Source organism: Cryptotermes secundus, unplaced genomic scaffold (assembly GCF_002891405.2).
Source record: "Cryptotermes secundus unplaced genomic scaffold, Csec_1.0 scaffold1359, whole genome shotgun sequence".
Taxonomy (NCBI): domain Eukaryota; kingdom Metazoa; phylum Arthropoda; class Insecta; order Blattodea; family Kalotermitidae; genus Cryptotermes; species Cryptotermes secundus.
This window is the reverse complement of record NW_019734334.1, coordinates 627,471-650,394: the sequence shown is the minus strand read 5'-3', so window position 1 is coordinate 650,394 and position 22,924 is coordinate 627,471. Positions and strand designations below refer to the sequence as shown.

Here is a 22,924-nt window from a genome sequence, read left to right as displayed (position 1 = left end):
ATCAAATCTTTGTTGGATCAGGCACTGCTAATACTTAAGATTACAGAATGCTGTGGTAATTCAATCCATTACATATTCTCACACCTACCTCCTTCATATCCATTTTAGTATTTATTCTCTCATCCCTTGCTTTGTCTTTTTTCAAGCGACCACTTTTCCAAGAAGTTCCCCCATGTACATTCTAAAGGGTTCTGATGATGGTGCATAACACTCAGAATGACTTGGTTTTTGGACTGTTTCCAATGATTGAGGTTAGTTCTTTCTAAGGGACCCAGCAGAGTAGATGTCTTTCCCCCCAACCTGAGGACGAAAACAGATCCGGTTTCAGAAACGTTGTGTTTTTTAGTTTCTAGAACACCAGACAATGGACAAAGTCCAAGAACCCAGTAATTCTAAGTTCTTCCATGTCCAGCCAGCCTATCACAACCTTGATCTCATTACAGTAACAGTTCTGTATGATCTGCCACTTTCAACAGTTAAAGAGTACGAGGTGGTACCGGAAGGTTCCTGGACTGTTATTGTTGTAACTGCCTTGGTGAAAGAAGATCGGAGGGAAGGCCAAGGTCACACTTCCACAAGCTTATTGCATCAGTCTGCCATGTGACAACACACATTGTTTAAGTGCCTTTTCAACATTTTTTTTTTTTGCGATGGGTGGCAAAATCAAGCAACATGTCTGCATCAAGTTTTGCATGCACTACCAAAACCCTTGAAATGCTTTGTGAGATTTTTGGAGAGCATTCTTGAAGCTGAACAGCAGTTTTTGAATGGCGCTTATGTTTCAAATACAGTTGAACCAAGCACCAACAAAACTACAGAAAACGTTTAAAAAAATATGAGAACTCAGCCATGAAGACCATTGCCAAACAATCCATGAGCTTGCAGACATCATTGGGATCAGTTATGGAGCTTATCAAGAGATCTTAAAAGAAAATTTGAACATGCACTGCATTGCCCCTTCATCATGACAATACGCCTGCCCATGTTTCCCTGAAAACCACAGTTTGTGGCTAACAACAACATGGTTATCGTTCCACATCCTCCCTACTAGCCAGACTTAGCCTTCTGTGAGTTTGTTTTGTCTCCCAAATTGAAAATGAAGCCGAAGGGACTGCGATTTGAAAGTGTCTGACATCCAAAAGAAATTGCAAGTGGTACTCAACAGCATTAAGGAGAATGACTTCCATGGTGCTTCTGAAGCATGGAAAAAATGATGGGATTGCTGTACATGTTCCCAAGGAGACTATTTTGAAGGAGATGGCAGCCAAAATTGAGTAAGTTAAGCCAGCATTTCTTTTTTGACATAGTCCAGGAACTTTCCAATACACCTCGTATGTCTCTACTATGCAAATATGGACAAGTGCGTCTGGGAAGAGCAATATTATTTTCTGGGCTAGAATGCTGTGGAAACTAAATGGTCAGGATTCTTTTTCTTCCATCATGATTTGTCTGTCTATACATACAAAACATCTAACTTTTATGGAACACTTTCCATTTTGTGATTAAACTGAGGAAAAGTGTGTTCATTATCTGTTCCCATTAAATGATAACAAAATTTATCATTCATTTGCAGTCTGGATAAATCATCTTAACACAGAGACTTACAGAATTTCATGTTCCACCTTAAAGCTTTATAACCAATATTATATAACAACATACTTAACACTTGTAGCGAGAACAGCTTGTGTTTTATCACAAAAGTGACTCATACTACAATATAAATTTATGGGCAGACATGATATTGATAGGGACGTTATATAAAAGTTATATGTGCACAAGTTAACAATGACGTTTCAATTACAAATCAAATTATATCAGATATGCCAATAAATTCCACTGTTAACACTGAAGCACTGACATGCGTGTGCCACAGATAGTGTTCAGAACAAATGTAATTTTACAAATCTATGATCTAATCATACTGTGGTCCAGTGGTCTGCTAGACAATAGCATAGTAGATTAACTAAATTACATCACTGGCTCTGACTGAAACCCAACTTTATATGAAAATAGTCCAGTGCATTCTGTCTCATAATTCTTAAGACTGTGATAAATTTTTATCTTGGTTTACTATTTAACTTCAGTATTTTTATAAATAATAATAAACAAACTCGATATGTCAAAAGCTATGTGCAAATGCGAAGAGCACACTTCCATTTCCTGTATGTTACCAAAGACATGCTACATTTATTTTTCATAAACATCGATCAGCGTTGCACTATAAAGAATAATCATCTTTGCACGGTAGATATCGGTTCGAGACATATTTGAAGAGTTCCCCATCGAGGGGACTATAATTTGGAAATATTTTTTTCAATGTTCCTATAAAAATATGAAGAGAATTATTTTTTGCCACTACAGGAAAATGGATGTAACAGTGTTAAAAGCCATATGACACACAATAATAGCCTGACACTTTATAAATATTGGACTATTTTCATACAAACACATAATTTCCTCTGTAATATAAAATATGTATATATGTAGTGTTTGAACTGACTGGCATCATAAATGCAATATAGTAGACCCCTATTAAGAGCTTTCTATATAGAATGATTACTTTTCATGTCCCCTGCAAACATGTTTTACTTATTATCTTCTCATAAGAAGTCATTCTAAGTTTTTGCAGATAGGCCCATGAGAAGTCTTAACAGGATCCTACCATATATAAAGACATTTCACACAGCTTGTTCAGCACATAATTTCTTCTTAAAATTTTACTTTGCAAGTGAACTTTGTGCCTGACTAACGCGTTCAAGCTTCTCAAAGTGCTTTCTTGCATTCCGGATGTTGATGAGAGTTGCTTCTGAAGCTGATACAAAGAAAGAAACAATGTTATTTCAAATGTCTTCTTGCAGTTTATGAGTAAAAGATTACACACAGTTCTCTTGTTCAAGATACAAAGAATACTCTTACAATCTTCTTGCAGTATACTAGGCTCTTTCCATTTGACATTTCCAGTTTGACTGAAATTACATTATTATAAATGATTATGCCATGACATTAGCAAATGAGCTATTTACGTCATAAAAAGTTTCTAAGCTGCACCTCTGGAGTCTACTTAGCAAAGGGGTTCCACATAATGTGCACAAGTTCATTACAAGAAAAGTTATTTATCCTTTGGCTTGAGCACCATGCATATGGAGGCATGGTATCTCCTAACCTTGATGCCAGATGAAGTCAGGATTATGCTCCAGCCATTCCCCCCCTCCTCAATGAATTGCATTCAGTCCTTGCATTCATCTATGTAAAAAAAAAAAAAGTAAAAAGTAAAGGTGTCCCTGTAACAGGCCGTGGAGGCCCGTAGGGATCTGAGATGTTGAGATTCCTATATTTTCTAGACAATTGGCTCATAGGTGGCGGTAAGGTTGTCAGCCTTACGCGCCGGCCGCCCTTTACCCCCAAGAATATTCAAACAATATTCCTGGTACTCATTTCTGTTAGAGGCTGAGTTGACTCCAGGGCCAGTGTGGCTGGAAGGATTAGGTAAATTGAAAAATCCACCTTATCGGGATTTGATCCCGCAACCTTCCGGCTTGTAGCATAGTGCCTCAACCAACTATGCTACCACGTGCCCCCTTGCATTCATCTGTGTGCATTTGCATATTCACTTTTATCTGCTGAAACACATTATGTCGTATGTATCATACTGTTTTACTTATTTTCTCTTAGGTCTGTATCAGACTACTATAAAAACAGTTATTCTTAGCCAAACTACCCTGCTGCTACTTCCCATCAATATCAGATAGGTACATCTGATTACAAAACAATAGTATCCTTCTTGTAGGGTAATAATTACAACTTTTACACTTCAATCACAATTCCAACAATATACAACCCTATTTATATGATACATGCCATTTTCCACTCTCTAATCTGACAGCACCCACTTTAACATTCAACACTCAACTGAGAGGTTCAGCACTTTCACTTTAACTCCTGGGTGAGGGAGGTGATTTTCTTATTTTAATTTAAGCAATACTGCAGTTCAAATACTGCATAATTTTATATGCCACCTATTTTAAGCAGGATTACTGATGTAAAAGTAACAAATGTTTCCAAACTGTTGCGTATTTCTTGCAGATCCTTGTGGACCTTCATGGACTCTACCTGATTTATCAGCCACTGCTTTTCCATTGGAGCCTAGCAAATCAAAATAAGTGTAACAAACTGGCATGACCAGTTACTACAGGTTAACTATACAAAGTTACAACAGGAATGTCCTGTGCAAGTCTTTTAGTTTGTAACTATGAAACTAAGATCACTTAACATCATAAAGGCTTAAAGGCACATTTAGAAGTTACAGTCCAAGACCTTACAATGGTGTGTGTGAACAGTGATGTATCAGCTTTTTAAAAATCCATCATAGTTTGAACATTACCCTCAACAAGAGTGTATTCATCAAAGCTATGTGCTGTGATATTAAACAAGTCCAGTGAAAAAAACAGTATTATATTTAAAAAGCCTCACCAGCTTGTGCAAGTATTATATTCTCTTCCCCTCAATACATATTTTCAATGTGTGCTGCTAAAGGTCAGTTTTAATTAACAACTGAGGTAAGAGTACCTGAGAATTATATTTCCAAAATCCTACTTTCCAGTGAAGTAGTGTTTTCATGAATCAGAAGGTGAACCTAAACTGTCAAAGATACTTCAACAGAAGAGAGAGGATGAAATCTATTTACACTTAATACCTCACACAGTAACTTACAACATTACCAAAAATTATACTAAAGAGTATTTCAGTGATTGTTCTGTAAAAGAATGTAACTGAAACCAAAGTGGGAGTAAACCAAATTATAATATCAAGTATTATTACTGAACTGTAAAGATTATACCTTTATTTGTATCCTACCAAAAATGTTCTAAATATACCCTTTGTGTATGTGTGTGTGAATACAATACTTCATTGTGTCTGGAATGTTACTGGTGTAAGTTGTTAAATCTATTGTGAACAGTCTTAGACTAATCAGTCGCTTAAATCAGTCACAGAACACAGTTACTATCTCTCTAAGGCACTGAAAGTTTCCAAGGCAATATGTATTCAACTGTCCAAAAGATACCCAGCTGTTAAGATTCACACTCGCCACAAACACCTTGGTTACATTATGTAAAAGTAACCCTAATCTGGCCTGACAGTAATTCCAAATATGGAAAAACTTACGTATTCCAGGATCAGACATGATGACCATCACATAAGTATTGGATGTGAACATATCAATGAAAGCAGCAAAATTGCTGTTTCGAACTTCCATGCTCTGGAATTGAGCAGCCAATTTACTGAAATAAATATACACTGCTATTAACAACAACAACAACAATAATAATTCAGTTCCTTTATTTAAGTGTTTGCCAACAGCAAGTGGCCTATAACAGGTGAGCACTGAAAGTACGTGTGTATACATAACAAAAGCTAGACTAAGGCCAGAACTAGAACAATACTAAAAATTAAAGCTAATGATGTAACTTAGTAGGATTAAGCAAAGTAAAATGTATCCTCAAGGAGATGGTAATTCTATTGAAAACGTCCAGAGATCAGCAGATGTTACATGCACCTGTGAAACATCTTGTTGAAGGGCTAAGTCATGAGACATTACTGATGTGAAAGGTGGAAAAGTCTCTAATTTGCTTAGTGGGTAGATGGAGACCAACTGTATCCACAACAGAATATTCAATTTTATTCTTGAAAAGGTTAATAAGAAATAAAGTGTCATGGATCTGTCACCTGGAATAAAGCATTTTAAAATGTAAATAATTCAACATTGATTCATAATCACAAAAGAAATTATACTGAATGAATCAATTATAGCATATTTTTGCAAGCTTTCTTATATGTTTTCCAGGTTATTAGAATCTGCTAAAGTAAGGTTATTCCAGATGACATGTGTATTCAAGCTTTGAATGAATTAAGGTAATAAATAAAGCTTTTAAATTATCCAAAGAAGAAAAATGTGATGAAATGAATTAGTCCTAACAGCTTTAGTCCCTGAGAAGTAAGTAGTCAACATGATGAAAATGCAGTTTGCTATTTAATATAACACCAAGATCTTTTGCACAATCAGTTCATATGATCAACAGATCACCCACAACGTAATTAAAGTGGATACTGTTAGTTTCACAAGTAAAATAAATATTTGTTTTGAATACATTAATTTTCATATAATTTTCAATGTATCACTTCTATACAGAGTCTATTATCAGACTGAAATAATTTACACTCTTGAGTAGATGTTGACACAAAATATTTTTAAATCATCAGCAAAAAGCAAAAATTTGGAAGAAAGGATTTTGGCACATATATAATTGATAAAAATACTCAATAACAGAATTCCCAAAGTGGAGCCTTGTGGCATTTCTGACACCAAGGGGAAAGGGTGATGAACACTTCCCTAAAGTGTGAACAACAGAAAATCTAGACGATAAGTTACTTTGGAAACAATTGATATGATGATCAGATCACCAGAGTTTATTTAGCAAAAGAGTATGGAGAAGTTTGTCAAAGGCTTGGCGAGGCCAAAATAAAATTGAATTGGTCTGTCCTTGTGAAGTGAGAGAAACTGTCATAAGAGTTTAAGTAAGTAAATTTGTTGTAGTAGGCTCTGATTTAATAAGGCCATGCTGAGATGAAGTTTAAATTTAAAATGAAAGGAGAGTTGAACATATAATCTCAAAAACTTTGGAGAAATTATTTAACACTGTGATTGGTCTGTAATTAGTAACTAGAGCACTGTTTCCTTTCTAGAACAGGCACATCAGTCACTTGCTTCCACAGAGTGGGAAACTTCCCTTGTAACAAATTAATATTAAAAATGTGACTCAAAATAAGGGCAACAATTTCTGAACCTGGGGATTTCATCTGAATGGACACACTTCAACAGGCTGATATGTCAAATTTCCTGCTTAACGTCAGAGTCAGAAATTGAAGGGATGTTTAAAAAATCAGAGAACGTAAAATGAGCATTGTTTGGAATAACAGAGGAAGGAGAGTCAAGAATTGAAGAAAAATGATCTGCAAAGGCTTCAACAATACACTGAGGCTGTGTTATTACATTTTCACCAATTCTGAGTTGGATGACAACATGAGCATTCTTTTTAAACTTGGAGACATATTTCCAAATGTTTTTAGGTTAGTTTTCAGATTGTCAGACAGATTTTAACCAATGAAGTCTCTCTGTTTTAATGGTGGTTTTGACCAGTTTGTGATAATGAGAGAAAATACTACAGTTGTGATCAAACTTTTTCTTGTATATTCTGAAGTGTTGATTTTTCTTTTCAATGTAATATTTTAAAGAATCAGAAAACCAACGCAGAAAGTATACTTTTTGGATCTTATATAAGGAATTGCTAAAATTACAGCTCCACACACTATAGTAGTGAGATTATACTCGTATACTGTGGAATCGATGGACTTTCCAGTTAGAATATAAGACCAGTCAGAAGGATGTAAACCATTGTACAGCAACAGATGAATCACCTTGAACATAGCTGGAATGAGGGATCAGAGATATACAATGAAGCCAGGAGTTAATGTGATATCAAGGAGAAGTGGTGGATGATACTTATCAGGAGTGACTATGTGACAGTTTGAAATAGAAATGCTTAAGTTGCTGATATTTCAGAATACCAAACCAAGTAGTGCAATATTTATAACAGAGTTATTGCATTGGTCAAGTCCAAAAGAGCATGTGGCCAAGTGAATTGAATTTCTTTTAATTTTACAGTAGTATTAAGAGCTGGGAAGTGGTGCACCATTAATCCCATCATAGGTACATTAAAATCACATAACATGATTACCCAGTACTGATGTGCATTTAAATTTTGTTCCAAAAAAGTTGAACTGAATAACTGACATTACAATCAGGAGAAAAGTAATGATTTCCTTTTTTTTTTTCCTTGGCACTACAGCCCCAGTGAGTCTAGGCCTACCTCCACGAACTTCTCCGTTCACTTCGGTTTTCTAAATCTTACACATTCGGTAGGACTCATTGGGCGGGTGATCAGCTCGTTACAAGGCCTCTACCTGTACACAAACGCAGAAAAACGCACACACACAAACTAAACATCCATGCCCTGAGTAGGATTTGAACCCACGATCCCAGTTTCCAAGCGAGTGAAGCCAGTACATGCCTTAGACTGCTCGGCTACCATGACCGGCCAATGATTTCCTATTAGTAGACTGAAACTGTCACAAGAATTTCAACCCACACACATTCTTCAGTGGTCTCATGGTCATGTCTCAGCATGACAACTTGCAATCAATTTTAAACTCCAATTAGAACACTTCCATGAGTTGTGCTGGAATTTGTAAACTCCGTCAGTGCGAAATACAGAATAAGAAACTGGGAAAAGGTTATGACTAAAGATCATGTTATTTAGCCAGGTTTCAGTAAGGTCATAAATTTTGTGATCAGAAATGTAAACATTGTCTATGAACCCACTACATTTGTTTCTACACCACTGACATTTTGATAAAAAATATCAGAATCACTGGGGTTCAAAACCATCATTGGGAAGGATCAAGGCTACCTCCATACTTCCAGTTAGAACCAATGGGCAGAACTGTGTCCTCAGTGGTGGGTGTATTTGAGAACACCTGATCAGGAGTGTGTTTACCATAAAAAGGAACAATCAAGCACTCCATAGGCCAAACACCAGTGTTACTGATGAGCAGAAACTCATCTTCAATTACTGAAACATGAAAAGATGCATAAGAATTAAATTTAAGTCTGGTGCAGACCAACTTCTTTAAGGTTAATTATTCCTTCAGTTGCTTTTCAACATCAACAGCAGTGACTTGAGGACTAAATCTGGAAATGAAAAGAGCCTTGACCCTTTCCTTCTACGAAATAAATAGTAAAGAAGCCAAGTTCCGCATACTGAGAGGCTGCTGATTTTTATCAGTATTTACCACAGGGGCACCAGTCTTCTTTTTGTGACAGTTTCAAAACAATCTTCTTGCATAATAGAAACCTTAAGGGAAGGAACGGCTATGGTGGCATCCAAGGCAAATGCCTTTGAAGGTGAGGTACTATGTGTAAACCCAGAAATTGCAACTGCAGCAAAACTCTTGGTAGGATTCTAAGGAGGGGCCATTTTAGTTGAGTCAGTCATTTTCATATCTGCCTGTATACTGACTTTGGAGGACAGTGATCACTGAAAAGGTTGACCAAATTTTTCATATAATTTACAAATTTTGGATTTAAGCAAGGCATTATCACTAACAGTAGACCAAATAGTGGCTTTTGTACATGCACACTTTAGTTCCTGTGAGGTGGAAAGAAATTTTTCCCAATATAAGGACATCTTATGAGACACCAAGAGGTGACTAACTATGGAAAACCTAAAAAATTCATTAACTGTGAACTGCAATGGAAGAGAAGTTGAAAGCTTAGAGAGCTAAATGTGAGTACCATTTTTTTTAACTTGTAATGAAAAAATGTTGGCTTTGTTGCATCATTTGTATTTAAGAATAGCTTTTCATTACAAGTGAATTATTCAGGGATTACATAAAATTAACTTAAATGTTGATTTGTTGTGTCTTAAAATAACGTAAGTCAGTTTTAATATTTGGTATGAACATTTTATGTGCATATTTTGGAAGTTTCTCGTGCATAAATGCATACATATTTAATGGATTATTAGGGTATAAAAATCTGGTCCATAATAATGACACTGCATTGATTACTAAGATATTCAAATTACAATTATACTTTCAGGATTTTAATATCTCATGGTTCATAGTGGGGACTATGAGAAAGCATATTACTGCTCCTGCCATACAAAAGACTGCTGTAAAGTAAACTGTCATCTTACCTTTAATTTCTTCTGGCAGGTTCTTATGGGAAAGTTCTCACTTCAAGTTACAGCTGAATGAAGTTTTAAACTAAAATTGGTACTCAAGAGTCCAATCTGTCACCTACTGTCTAATTCATACATAAAGTTATTCATCACAGAGGAATGGTACTATTAATTACTCAAGCAGAATAACCTAAGATAAGGTACAGTTCTCCCTGTGCTTAAAAAGGTCAGCACTATGCCATGAAGACATATGGGGGAATGGAAGTATAGCTCCACCTTTCTTGACCTTGGCATTAGATGGAGGTGAGTGGTCAGCTTCACACCCCTGCCACTTTACTCCTGGGGAAAGAGATGTAGTACCTACTGGATAGGAGGTTGGGTGGGCCTGAAAGTTGGTCGGGATGCTGTGGAGAAGAGAAAAATCCTGCACTGCCAGGAATCAGACCTGGGCTGTCCAGCCCATAGCCTGTCACTATATTGACTGAGCTAACCCAGCTCCAGAATAACCTATGGGACTGAAAATTGTTTTACCCAGATATAGAATTTCATCCTTTGGAAGCAAAAGGAATGTCTGACATCTAGGTAATTTCAAAACACATACTTGGGTGCACTTTATGTGGGATGAACAGTATCCAGAAATTCCATTTAAATTTTTAGGCTTATCAAGTCTGGTGCCACAAAAACAAAACATCTTCTAACAGAATCATAAAAAGGAAAACCTGAATATTGCATTTTTCTTATAGAATTAAGATTATTTTACTTAGATAACTTTGAACACATCACTGTTATATGTAGATGTCACAATTTTTCACATATCTGAAACCCTGTATGTTTGGTCAAGTTTAGGTAATTTATTCAACATTAACACAAATATACTAATACCCTTAAGAAATTTTTACATCTCTTTCTGTGAATTATAATTCAATACATATCTTAGATTTAGGCCATATTAGACCAAAATCATATACTCTAGCAGAACTGCTCAAAGCAATTAGTGTTTAGAAATGATGGTTAATGACTGACATTCAAACACACAGGTGATGTCACAAACTGCGTCCATTGGTACACACTTGAGATTCTGTTTAAGCATACAAGGAACATGTTCCTCCTGAATATTGATCAGCTTCTTTCTTAATGTAGACAAATTATTTATTACATAACTACATACCTGCAACTTAATTTGAATTGTTTAATGATGTTAGACACCTTCTCAAACCTATGAACGTCTCTGTGTGGACGTCGCTGACAGTGAGAAATGACTAGAAATGTTGCCCGTTCAAACAACAGTACTTCATCTGCATCAATGATGTTAGCAAACTGATTCAGACTTTGCTCCAATTCCTTCACATTTGGAATTAGCTTATATACAATAGAAGACCAGGCCTGTCAACATTACATTTTACATTAATTAACCTTTAACGTCCGAATGTCATATATATGACGTGAGCAGCAGCCTCAGTTGCTTGCGTCATATATATGTGATGCAGGACACCTGCACTCTTTGGGAGTGCTGACAGTTTGACCTTGGGTTTGAAACCAAAACAAACCTATGTGAGGTCATGTCAGTGGTTCATTCCTTAGCTCTGAACAAAGAAATTGTTTATCACGGTACTGGTTTAGATATGACTGTTTATGACCTGGTCAGCCAAATATAGCCCAGCTTTGTTTTGAGAACTGATGAGGAAATATTCTTCTGTGCTTGCATGTGAGTGCTTCCAGAGCCTTCAAGGAAGTGTGACGCATGCAAGGATTGGTTTTCAGTGACGAATTATCAAGTAGGAGGTCAGTGTCGGATTGTCTAATATTTCTTTATCAGTTAAAAAGTCAGAGTCAGACTGTCATATATTTCTTTATATATCATTTTTATTTTGTGTGTGGGAAGAGGTATAAACCCACTGAGCCAGTATTACTCTGTGAGTAAAAGGCATCTTCGCCACTGCTACTTTCAGTATCTGTGTCGGACTGGCACTCTTTTCGACTAGTATTATAATTACTTTGCATCACTATTTTGCGAGTATTACAAACAGGTGAGAGTGTCGCTTTGTCAATCAACATAATTTATTCGATTTTGCTAGAAACCCCCCTCCCCCAAGATGATTCTTCAATTGCACAAGCCAAATATCACGGTCAATGGCGTTTCTCAGGGGAAGGCCAAAGTTATCAGGGGGCCCAACTGAGTTGACTGGAGGTGAAACATTCACAACACTGGCCAACCAAAAGGAAACAAAGATGTCGTGAGTTTCGCTAAATAAGAAAAGCAGGAGCATGCTCTTCTATTGTAAAAAGGGTGGTGTCGCTCTGTGTGAGGTGGACTGCTTTGAGAAGTGCTATGCCCCGTGTCAGAGTGTATCGTAAACTGTGGAGTGATGCAGTTCAAACTCGTGTACAGTCCGAAGAAAATATTATTGTATATAGTGTGACTATATTTATAATATCACCATGATTCAAGGTTGAAGAAAAAACAACGGGTAAGTCCTTTGGAAATTCATAACATATATAATAAAGTTTATATTTTGCATTTCATGACAAAATAATCATAGTTAATTTTCGTTTGTAAAAATTGCTCTTTTCAGTATATGTAGAAAATTTTATTGTCTTTCAGACTCCTTTTAGTTCATATTTCTATGTTGCATAGAACGGAAAATATGTATTTTTTTCTGAAGTTTGCAATGTTAATTAATTAGGGTGATTTAAATACCAGCTGCAGAGGGCTCCCAGCAATTTAAAAGTCCATATGTTAAAGGTTAAACTGGTGTACATCTGATATATACAACTCTCTTTGATATGTGGAACTAACTGGAGCGTCATAACTTTCAGGGGAAAAGCTGGAGAAAAATAACACACAAACACACAGAACGAATTATCAGTTGAATCATAAAACAGCTGATAACATTAGTGTAATATTTTGTTCTACAATTATTCAATGAAAATTTGTTTTTGTTATTATTACTATCATATTAAGTCAGTAATATAATTCACCACATAGTCTATTTCTATAGTTCTCTTTGTTACTTTTCTATTCTACAAATGTTTCTTAATAAAATTTGGAATGTGCAAACAATTCAATTGTAAAACTATATGCATATATTTATTTTGAATTTTACAATGTATTCTGTCATGGTAGCCAACATTTATGCACTCACTAAAACGTATGTGTGCACACAAGAGCGTGCATGTGTGTAAGGGGAGGGAATTAGAAATAGCCATCATGATATTGTGATGCCATGTATTTCTGTGAGAGAATATTATGCTTCCATGCAGGGAGAAATTTATGGAGAATGTGCTTGCAGTTCTATAAAGAGCATATTCTTTCATTATGAATATGCCTTAAATATTGTGATCAGCAATTAATGCTGCATAAACATAGCGTTTCTTGAAAACTGTGTGTTATTTCTGTTTAACCTCAAATTTTATAATTTAAATGGTATATGGCACTGCATGGCCTAATGTCAAAGATGAAAATAATGATGTTCTAAGACTACTTAAAACATCTCAGCGAGTAGCTGTTCAGCTTCTCAGTGATGATGAGATAGGCTTTGTACTAGGATTTGCTGGGTTAAATTATCCATGATATTATGTATATTTCTGATAAAAATATTCCATATACCTAAAATTTGAAAACAAAGAATTGTGCACTATATGCTCACCAATGAAACTGAAAAATGTGTTTTCATTTATATCAGTCTTGTCTCTAATGCACTGGGTATAGAAGTGTAACCTGTGTAGATGAATACAATATTACAGAAAAAGAACAATTCTTACCCTGTACAAGGTTTCATCCCAGATTGAAGTTCGAAAACATGTACATTCTAAAGGCTTTGACAATCTTTTCAGATCATCCTCTCGTTCTCGAAATATCTGGAATGGAAATATGAAGAGAATTATGAATGTATTCTATGTTCTTTAATCACAACTTTCATTATTCATTCCAATTACATGTTCACTTACTATATCTCGCTGATCTTCTTGAACTAGGTCCATTTTGTGAACCAAGCAGAAAATCTTTGCCTCATGTGAATTCTGCAAAATTGCTTCCAAACAACTCTGGTAATAATGCATATCTCTGTCAAGTTCTCTACTTTCAACATCAAACACATAGATAAGGACCTCCACATTCCGGAAGATATTGTCCCGTTGGCTGGCAAAATAGTTTTCCATGAATGCTTCCTGACTGATAATGACAACAGCACCAATGAAAGATATAAAAATTCCTCACCAAACTGAAGGCACACAAGATATACGAGGGGGGACCCAAAAATAACCGGAAACGACCTGTTGCGCGCACATGCTTTGTAGTTACGAGTTGTGCTGCTAGGTGGTGTTAGCTGGGGGTCTCCCGCAACTGTTAGTGAGCTGGCATCAGTCTCAGTTAAGTGGTTTGTCTGTGGTGCTCTGTTGTGTGCGTTCCTGTTTCAACCCTTTGGCGATTAGTGAGATGGCCGACCAGAAGGAACAAAAGAGTGTGCGTGAAATTTTGCTTTCTGTTAGGGAAAACTGCACTTCACTCTTCAAGTCGCGGCAAACATTCATGCGGTTTTCTCTTTGGTCATCTCCGAGCAAGCGAGGAACAAATTTTGCAGACACCCGTCTCATGTGCAAACCTTCAGTTAAAATTCGCTGCACCGTGCTCCATGAGATGTTCGTTTCCTCAGAAAGTTGGTCAATGGTCTTTTGATGATCTTCATCTATTTCACGCACACTCTTTGTTCCTTCTGGTCGGCCATCTCACTAATCGCCAAAGGGTTGAAACAGGAACGCACACAACAGAGCACCACAGACAAACCACTTAACTCAGACTGACGCCAGCTCACTAACAGTCGCGGGAGACCCCCAGCTAACACCACCTAGCAGCACAACTCGTAAGTACAAAGCATGCGAGCGCAACAGGTTGTTTCCGGTTATTTTTGGGTCCCCCTTCGTATATTGGAATGACAAAACGTATCAGAATGAATATCAACAAACATAAAAGATGACAATTTAACATTTCAGGCCTGAAATCTTACTGTTAATAAAATCTGGTTGCACTGTCATAGCAAGTGAACTACAGATTAATAATAATAATATGAGTAATCCCCATCTAAATTTGATCAGTGGATTCTATGCTTAGTTGGAGGTAGTACAACCAAATTCAGAACTTCAAAGATAAATGGCCACCTGTGTATTGGAGTGAACTATGTCCACTAACAACAATTTTTGGGAAAATGACTTTGACATTGACTTGAACTGCAGTTTAAATATGACTGAGAATAGATCACATTCTGAAATCTCACACTTGCAAGACAAACCTACAGAAGTATGTGACAGTAAACACAAGACAGAGAACCAGAAAACTGCAATATCTCATTTTCACCAAAATCTAGTGATAAATTTTGATATGGATATTTATCTTGCCCTGAATTATACTTCATGCTGTGCATATTTACTTACCCGCCACAATCCCAAAGGTTCAAAACCAAGTTTCCTAAAAACCTGACGTGAGAATGTTCCACATCAACTGCAAAGGTGAAAAAGAAATGACATTCTGTTAGTAAAATATTTAGGGTCCATGGGTATGATTGGTAGTTTCCTCACATGCAGCAAGTGCAACATACGAAATAAGTGACTAACAGGGTGGGCAGTAAACAACCCTTGCACTGCAACTGTCTTCGATTTATCATGCACTCTCTTTCTAAAACTTAACCCTCAAGAATTTGTGCACCTTGAATGAAGTGCATTGCTTTGCTTTTGCTTAGTGGGGGGTGGAGTCCAGCTGGGTCCACTCGGCACGGTGGCCACTGGTTGGCCTATTGCACCTGCCCTGGGTGATTATGCTGGAGAATTTGGTGGAATGAAGATTGGCAGGGGAAACCAAATTACTTGGAGAAAACCCTCCCCAGCGCCACTTTGTCCACCACAAATCCCACTTTACCAGACCCAGGATCGAACCCGGGCTGCGACAGTGTGAAGCCAGTGACTAACTGCTTGAGCAATGGTGTCACCTTACTTTGCTTACTGGGCCATTGAGATAATCACTTGATTTTATCAAATAAGTTCACAGGTGACAAAATCTTAATTCAGGTAGAACCTTAGTCGCATAAGGCATGTGCTTCCTTATAAGATTTGTCATCATGACCATCCTGTAGATGGGATTACTTATCAGTCTCAATCTGCATAGCTGTCCCCTCCAATGACAGTGTCATACTAATATAGGCCTATTCACACTGCTCATAATGACACTGACAGGGAAAGGGCTATCAGCAGACTGACAGTTTTCCTGAGTATTCACACTGACCTGAACACATCAGGCTGCTGTATTCTATAGCATCTACAGGTCTCTCTGCAGCCAACTGGCACCAGAAGGTCAAAACAGTCTTCCAAATTTTGCTGGCCAGTGCCTGTTGGTTGCAGTCCATGTAAATGTATGATGTGAACATACTCATTGAACTACATCAGCATATATTTTATTGGTTCATTCCATCAGTGTTGTTACATACGGCGTGAATGGGTCTTAACATGTGTTAGATGTTATAGTAATAGCATTATTTGACAGTCAGGACCACAATATCATATCATAGTTTTGGTCACTCCACATATGCTATGAAACACATGGCGTTTCGGTACAGTATCATGACTATGACAACAGATATAGAGCAGTCTTGTGAGGTATCCATGTATATCACTAAGGCCAGTGACTGAACATTCCAAATACCATCTGTTAGCCATCAAAACCATGTACACATATGCATTGTGTTTGAAAATTATTGACTTTTTATGTTTATGACCTGTAGTTACATTTCTGTTCAGTGCCTGTGCTCTGTGCTCAGAAGGGATGCACAGCACTAAATACCTGTACATTATAACAGATTTTTTTATTCATAAGTGTGAGCAAACAGAATGCTGGGGGCAGTAACAATAAGTGTGAAGGTGTGGGCTTTAGACACAAGATGGGAGGACCAGATTTCAATCCTAAAAACTTCCAGTACTTTCAGAAAGTAACACTATTCACTTATCAATTAAATGAGAGCAATGGTGCATTAAGGTACTAACCTGATTAGGATTTATAGAATGTAAATAAATTCAATTCAATTCAATATAGTAGGCACCTACTTGATGCTACACAGTCGCAGGAGCACGACACAACAAAAGCACAACACACAAGATAGTGAAGGAGTGCTCCAACAAAGGAGAATGGGCGTGACTGACGTAGTGAGGGGCGACGTAGTGATGGGGTATCCTGAACAATTTTAATACTTTTAACGTTTGACAATGTATATGATAGATACATATTTTAGTTATTTTAATGTGTGAACATGGCATGCAATGAACTGGTTTGACGTGGACAAGTAAGCACCTGAAGATGGCATTATTATGCCGAAACATGTAGTGCGAGGGAAAGAAGGAGATAAATGAATGTATGCACTGCAAGACGGATTAAATAAATCATAGTCTAAGATACTGACTGCATCTTTAATAAACTACGAATAAAATAAAATGTATCACACACAGAATTTTACAATGTTTTAAACTGAAGATCAATAATCTTAATCTTACTAAAATAAAACTTACTTGTGGCTCCTAGACGACGAGTATCCCTTGCAATGTAATTAGCAAAGATTATTGACCGCATTGATGTCTTGCCAGATCCGCTCTTCCCCATTAACAAAACCTGAAAACATTTGATATACATAAATGATCAGCAAATAATAAAACTGATATCAGTACCTTTGCCTTTCCAACAAGGAGACTGTATTACCCAATTAATAATATTGTGTTTGTTATTTTCAATGACTGGCTGGGAAGGTATGGACTGAATTTATTTTTTCATGGACAAGGCCCAACAGCAGGCTCTTGAGAACACGGTAATGGATCTTCAGAGTCCATAAATGAAGAGGAAAATCTTGACTCGCTGAACAAATATTAGTTAAAAAAAAAAAAAAAAACACAGGGGTATTACATACATACATACATACATAGCTACATGGTTTCACAGATCCTTTGTCCGGATACCGGACTGGATATTGCACTCGTCACAGTCAAACTGACATTGCAATGTGCAACCTGGTCTAGACAATGAAATATTCAACAATTCTCCATAGAGTTAGCTGGTTCATTAGTCATGGGAATCAATGAACATAAAAAGAGGAGCAGACGATGTACTATTATTGTATCTTGTTCAGAATAGGTCATGTGTTACGATATCACAAATTCTGCCATTTCACTAATTTATTAGTCCAATAGCAAATTTAAACATATGAAAAATAGCATGACAATATGCAACTGGAACTGAAACGTAATCGACATATTAACTAACATAACGCTCACCTTTTTCTTCATGCTCTCTTCCTTTTTACAACCAATTTAAAGAAGGATGTTTTATAATACTTCAATAACAAATTCTTTGGAATATATTTCACAACTCTGATCGACACACGAAACAGCTGTTAACGCTGTTGCCATCTCCACCGATCTCCACCGCCCCTCGCGCCGCCCTATCCTCTGATTTCAAAGAGATGGACATATTGGAGAGGGTTAAAGTTGATGGGCTAGTCAATATGTCGCTCTCTTAAACCCGCTCTAAGTTAGTTTCTCTTTGATTTAATGGAGTTTAGTACATGGCGGTGATAAAAGGCTATGGTAAAGGTTACATTAATCCCAAATATTGCTATTAGTAATGCCTTCCATTGGTAAATAGCTTATGGTGTCATAACCTTAATATGTACAGATGTGGTTGACAGTGAGATCTTGAGAGAAAATAGAGATAAGGTAAGTATTATTGGCTATTTCCATATATGAATGAGACCTGTCCTTGCGGTGCTTTTTCCCTTCCTGCCCAACACCTCTAATCAAATATTGTTGCCTTAATAAAGAAACTTTGTTTTCATACATAACCCAGCATTATTTCAGTATGTGTTAATAATAAATAATTATTTTGTTAGGTGCTTCATTTGAAGTTTGCAGAGTGCTAATTTTTTGTAGCATCTTGTGTCGCTATGTCAGACGATGAAGATAAGCCCCCAGCACCTCCTGTGCGCCTGACAAGTAACAGGTAATTGTGTAAAAGAACACATTACGGTCTGTGCTTAAATTTTTGGAATCAGACTATTAGCTTATGATTTTAGAATTATTTGATTCAGCCACTTCTTTTAGGGGTGATTCTACCCCAAATCTTCCAGTGGATATGCGTCCTCTTCCCAAGGAACCAGATGCAGACGATCGCAAGAAAAAGACGTTGAAAGGCAAGATGAAACAAAAGGGGAAGGATAGTGAGAAACCTAACATTTCATACCCAACAAATTTTGAACACACAGTTCATGTTGGATTTGATGCAATAACGGGTGAATTCACGGTAAGACCAATTTAATATTTTCGTAATTATTGATCCCTATAAGTGGAAATGAGGTTAAAGTTGCAGTAGGCATACATGGTTAAGAAGAATGCGTCATAATGCTTTTGTATACACGAATCATTGCCAGTGTAGTGAAGTAAGCCTGGTAACTTTTGAGAACCATATGCACAGTTTGTGTTAAATAAGAATAAGATTATTATTGATAGGAAGCAACAGTTAACATTTCAAATTTACCTGTGATTGTATTGTACATAAAAATGCAGTCCAGTGTTTTTTAGTATGAAGCAGACTGTTCTGAATAGCCTTTGCAACAGCGCACTAATGTGCATTAAGACTATTCAGTCTTGTTGATCAGATTTACATGTCACAAAAAGAATGCAAATCAATTTTTGAAAAATCTGCATAAGTCTTCTTACTTGTATACACCCACAGAGATTCTTTGTTGAAGGGCTGAATTGTCTGATTTAACACTGGTCTGCTAGCCAGAACTTTGAGTATCGCCTGTGAGAGTAGAACTCCCAAGTCACAGCTAATGTGCTGCATATTGTAAACATAGATATGTGTTTCTGGAAGTAAATAAGTTGTTTAGAAGAATTCACTCTTATGGTATATGCTCAAAGCATCTCCCTTCTGCTTTTAAACAATTTTCAAGTCTGTTAAGAAGACTGTTGACACTAGCCTGAGTTCAGTGACCTTGATGGATGTAATTGTTTCAAAGGTGTTGTGCTAAGTTCAACTGGTGTGTAGGTTTCGCCACAAATGAAAATCACAGGGATATAAGTCTGCAGACCTTGGAGGTCACATCTGTGATTTGGCTGTCTTCAGAAACTTCATTTAAAACATAAATTGACTAATTAACTATGTGTGCTATAGCACTGTCTCGTACATAATATCCACATGCCCTTTCGTCTTCTGTAATGCTCCAAAAACAAGGCAGGAGAATGTCATTGACATACTGCTCTGAATTAATGGTATGATAAAAATGTATGTTTCCAGCCATTCATGTAGCAGTAATGGCACATTATCATCGTTGTTGGTGATGGTGGCGGTGGTGTGACGGCTCTGCATGGACCCTGGCCCTCTTCAGTAGCTTCTTCCCCTCTTCCCCATTTGATACCAGTCCCTTCCACTTGCTGTGTCCAAGAAGTCTGATATCCTGGTTGACACTGTCTTCCCATTTCAGTTTAGGTGGAGGAATGGAACACTACACACCAGTTGTCTGTTTGTGAAGGGGTACTTCAGAAGTCTATCTCAGATTAATTATTGTTCTGAACATTGACATTCCCACACAGCTGGAACCAGGTTCCAGCAATAATAAATGAAACGAATGAGTGAAGGATGCTGTCTTGTACTGCCCACAAAAGCCAGTTACAGAAATACATCCTGTCATAACTGCCTTCTTGAGTTGCTTGAACCTGTCTTATTTTTTAGTTGCACTCCACCTTGCTGTTGTTGAAGCCTGTGCTTTTGAGCTAATCATATCAGGGATTTACAAGTTGAAAGTTCTAATCTGGCTCTTATTTCATCAAGCTTTTCCTCAGTTAGCACAATATTCAGCCTATTCTGTTTCTTTTCCAAAGAAATATGCAGTTGAGCATACTTTCTTCACCACTTTGAAAACTGTTGACGAAGTTGGAACTCAAATACCAGGATACTTATGGTGATACCTTCTCTTGCACAATTTATTGGGTTTATTTTTCACATAAGCATTATACAGGGGGGGGGAGACTGCTTTTCAAATGAATATTTCACAATCTAAATTCAGTATTGTACGTGAGAACGTGAAACAGATTTCTGTATACATAGACAGAAACAAAGAGAACTGATATATGTGACAGTGAATCATTTGCAGCTCCAGTCAGAGCAATACAAGGTGAATGGTAAAAGAGGCACCTCATAATAAAGCTAGCTGATGGTCTCTTTCCCTGTCCTCTTATCACTTAAAGCACATTCTGCTACCACTTGCATGTTCTTTTTTCAGTTGGGTCAGCCAGATTCAGCCTCTTGAGAAAGAATGTGTGTGTATGTGTGTGAGATTTTCTGGGAAGATAAATTGGAACAGAAAATGTAAATAAATTGTTCCATTCATCACCTTCGTTGAGTTATGATATTTTTCCATTTTTTTTAAGAAAATTGAACAAATTTTGGTTTATGTATGCAGTCATCTATTTACAATTAATATGTGCGTTTGTTACTTTCAAGTACAATGGATGAAGAGAAAAGCTTCGAAAGTTATTAACACTTATCAGCTTAAAATTTACAGTACATTTAATGCAAATGTTTGAGTGTATTTCTTCATAAGTTGTTCCTTTAGCTCACATGAATGCCTCTTGATGACGTCAAATGAACCTGTTTTCTAGGTTGACTCGTAATGTCTGTCACAGCTACCAGGATGTGATCAGGTTGTCATGATCTTGTACTTCTGTAGTGTAAATGTTTTCTTTGATGTGTCCCATTAAGTATAAATGAAGTCAGTTCAAATTACGAGAACATGGAAACACAGTCCACACCTCTGTGGCGTATCCACTCTTTTAGTAAATGGTTAAAGTAAATTGTGCCATCTTGTTTCACCACTGGTGGAAGTAATGTGAACCATAAGTGAATGCAGTGTCTCGTGATGTTACGAAGGCTCAGTCACACAAATATAGAGAACAGTCAGGACTAATGTTTCAATATGCCATAATTCTGAAGTGGTGATAGATGAGACACCTTTTATTTAAATTTCCTGCCTCATATCATTTCCTCAGTTTCCTAAATTTGATCAGTAAAACTTTGAATTGCCATACATGTGCTGTTCTTTTTTTTGTCAAAATTTTTATTTCTGTAAGAAGACATGTTGTACCCATTGTTGAATGTAATTCTGTATGTAAGTACAGTTTGTAAAAGTTGGAGGTTTTCGTAGGTTTCACAAGCTTAAAGTTGTTGACAAGTCTAATTAATTTCTCTGTATATACACTACTTGTATGTCTTGAAATGCTTTAATCTTATTTCCACATTCCCGCACTGTTTGCTGCTTCTGTCCACTGCATCTGCTTGGTTTAGACTACAGACTTTCTATTAGTATTATTATAATTTTAATTTGATACTCACTTTTCTTCATATTATACCTACCCTATAAATATAGAAGTTAAGCCAGGGTCTATATTACTGCTACATGGTTAATTTTATATGACAACTTGTGAAAATTCATGGCAGTAGCCAGCATATTTGAAAAATCATAATTAGAGGAAATAATTATCTTGCAATTGTCAATGTAGTCTGTTAAAATTAGATTTATGTAAGTGCTTGAACATACTGTTAACATTTGCCCATTTAAAATGTGAAATATTCTGGACATTTATCTTGAAATACAGATTTAGGAATTGTTGATGTTATGTTATTAACTTCCAAAATAGTGTATTTCTTTTAATTGAATATGTGTAATGTACAAGCCCACTTATGGCCAGTCTTCATATTGAAGGCTGTTTTTGGGCTGCACCCAGTTTTGCTTTCTTGGTTTCATTACACCAGCAGAGGATTGTTTAAATAGTTATGCATCACCTGAAGCCAGAATTGATATAATTCTTGATGCTGCTTATAGGGAATAATCATTAGATAGATTTTACAAATTATTCTCTTATTTCAAATTCACAATTTATTCTCTGTTTATGTAGTCTGTGTAAAAAACACAGTGATCATTTTAGTGATAAATATTGTGGTAAAATTGTGTTAACATTAAATTGTAAAATCAGTGCATTCTAGTTTCAGAAGTAACTTTGTAGTAGAAGTATACAGGCGTGAATAGTCTTAGATGGTGCTGTGC

General features: G+C 36.6%; 3 protein-coding genes across 13 annotated transcripts in view; 2 read left to right on the top strand and 1 right to left on the bottom strand.

The window, feature by feature from the left end:
• Positions 1-4,823, top strand: part of LOC111868706 (probable phospholipid-transporting ATPase IF) — a 166,378-nt gene extending 161,555 nt beyond the window's left edge. For 7 of the 9 annotated variants that reach the window (XM_023859620.2, XM_023859615.2, XM_023859614.2 and 4 more), the window contains one exon: positions 4,084-4,823. The gene's annotated coding sequence lies outside the window, so the exon portion shown is untranslated. Of the gene's footprint in view, positions 1-443; positions 941-4,083 lie in introns of those variants that run through there. The other 2 variants (XM_023859613.2, XM_023859611.2) reach the window with 2 other exon arrangements.
• LOC111868709 (ras-related GTP-binding protein A) lies at positions 960-18,255 on the bottom strand. 2 transcript variants are annotated; one of them, XM_023859626.2, is made up of 8 exons: positions 18,099-18,255; positions 17,343-17,442; positions 15,225-15,291; positions 13,746-13,968; positions 13,560-13,655; positions 10,966-11,180; positions 5,164-5,279; positions 960-2,812 (listed from the first exon to the last, which is right to left on the bottom strand). In XM_023859626.2, exons 1-8 carry the CDS (start codon positions 18,108-18,110, stop codon positions 2,718-2,720), a joined length of 924 nt encoding a protein of 307 aa, XP_023715394.1. In that variant the 5' UTR covers positions 18,111-18,255; the 3' UTR covers positions 960-2,717. The 2 variants fall into 2 exon arrangements, with proteins under 2 accessions (XP_023715394.1, XP_023715393.1); XM_023859625.2 differs by lacking the exon at positions 960-2,812 and adding an exon at positions 3,512-4,143.
• A 116-nt stretch (positions 18,256-18,371) lies between these two features.
• Positions 18,372-22,924, top strand: part of LOC111868705 (serine/threonine-protein kinase PAK 3) — a 46,880-nt gene continuing 42,327 nt past the window's right edge. Inside the window, exons 1-3 of one of the 2 annotated variants that reach the window (XM_023859608.2) lie at positions 18,372-18,539; positions 18,713-18,822; positions 18,924-19,122. In XM_023859608.2, coding sequence (XP_023715376.1) covers positions 18,767-18,822; positions 18,924-19,122 — 255 coding nt within the window. In that variant the 5' untranslated portion in view covers positions 18,372-18,539; positions 18,713-18,766. Of the gene's footprint in view, positions 18,540-18,712; positions 18,823-18,910; positions 19,123-22,924 lie in introns of those variants that run through there. The other variant, XM_023859609.1, reaches the window with a different exon arrangement.

Coding starts and splice junctions, on each gene's coding strand:
- LOC111868709 (XM_023859625.2), bottom strand. Junction 11,181..13,559: donor GGGATGAAACCTTGTACAGG/GTAAGAATTGTT, acceptor TAATGTTGACAG/GCCTGGTCTTCTATTGTATA. Junction 4,144..5,163: donor CATGTCTGATCCTGGAATAC/GTAAGTTTTTCC, acceptor TTGATTTGCTAG/GCTCCAATGGAAAAGCAGTG.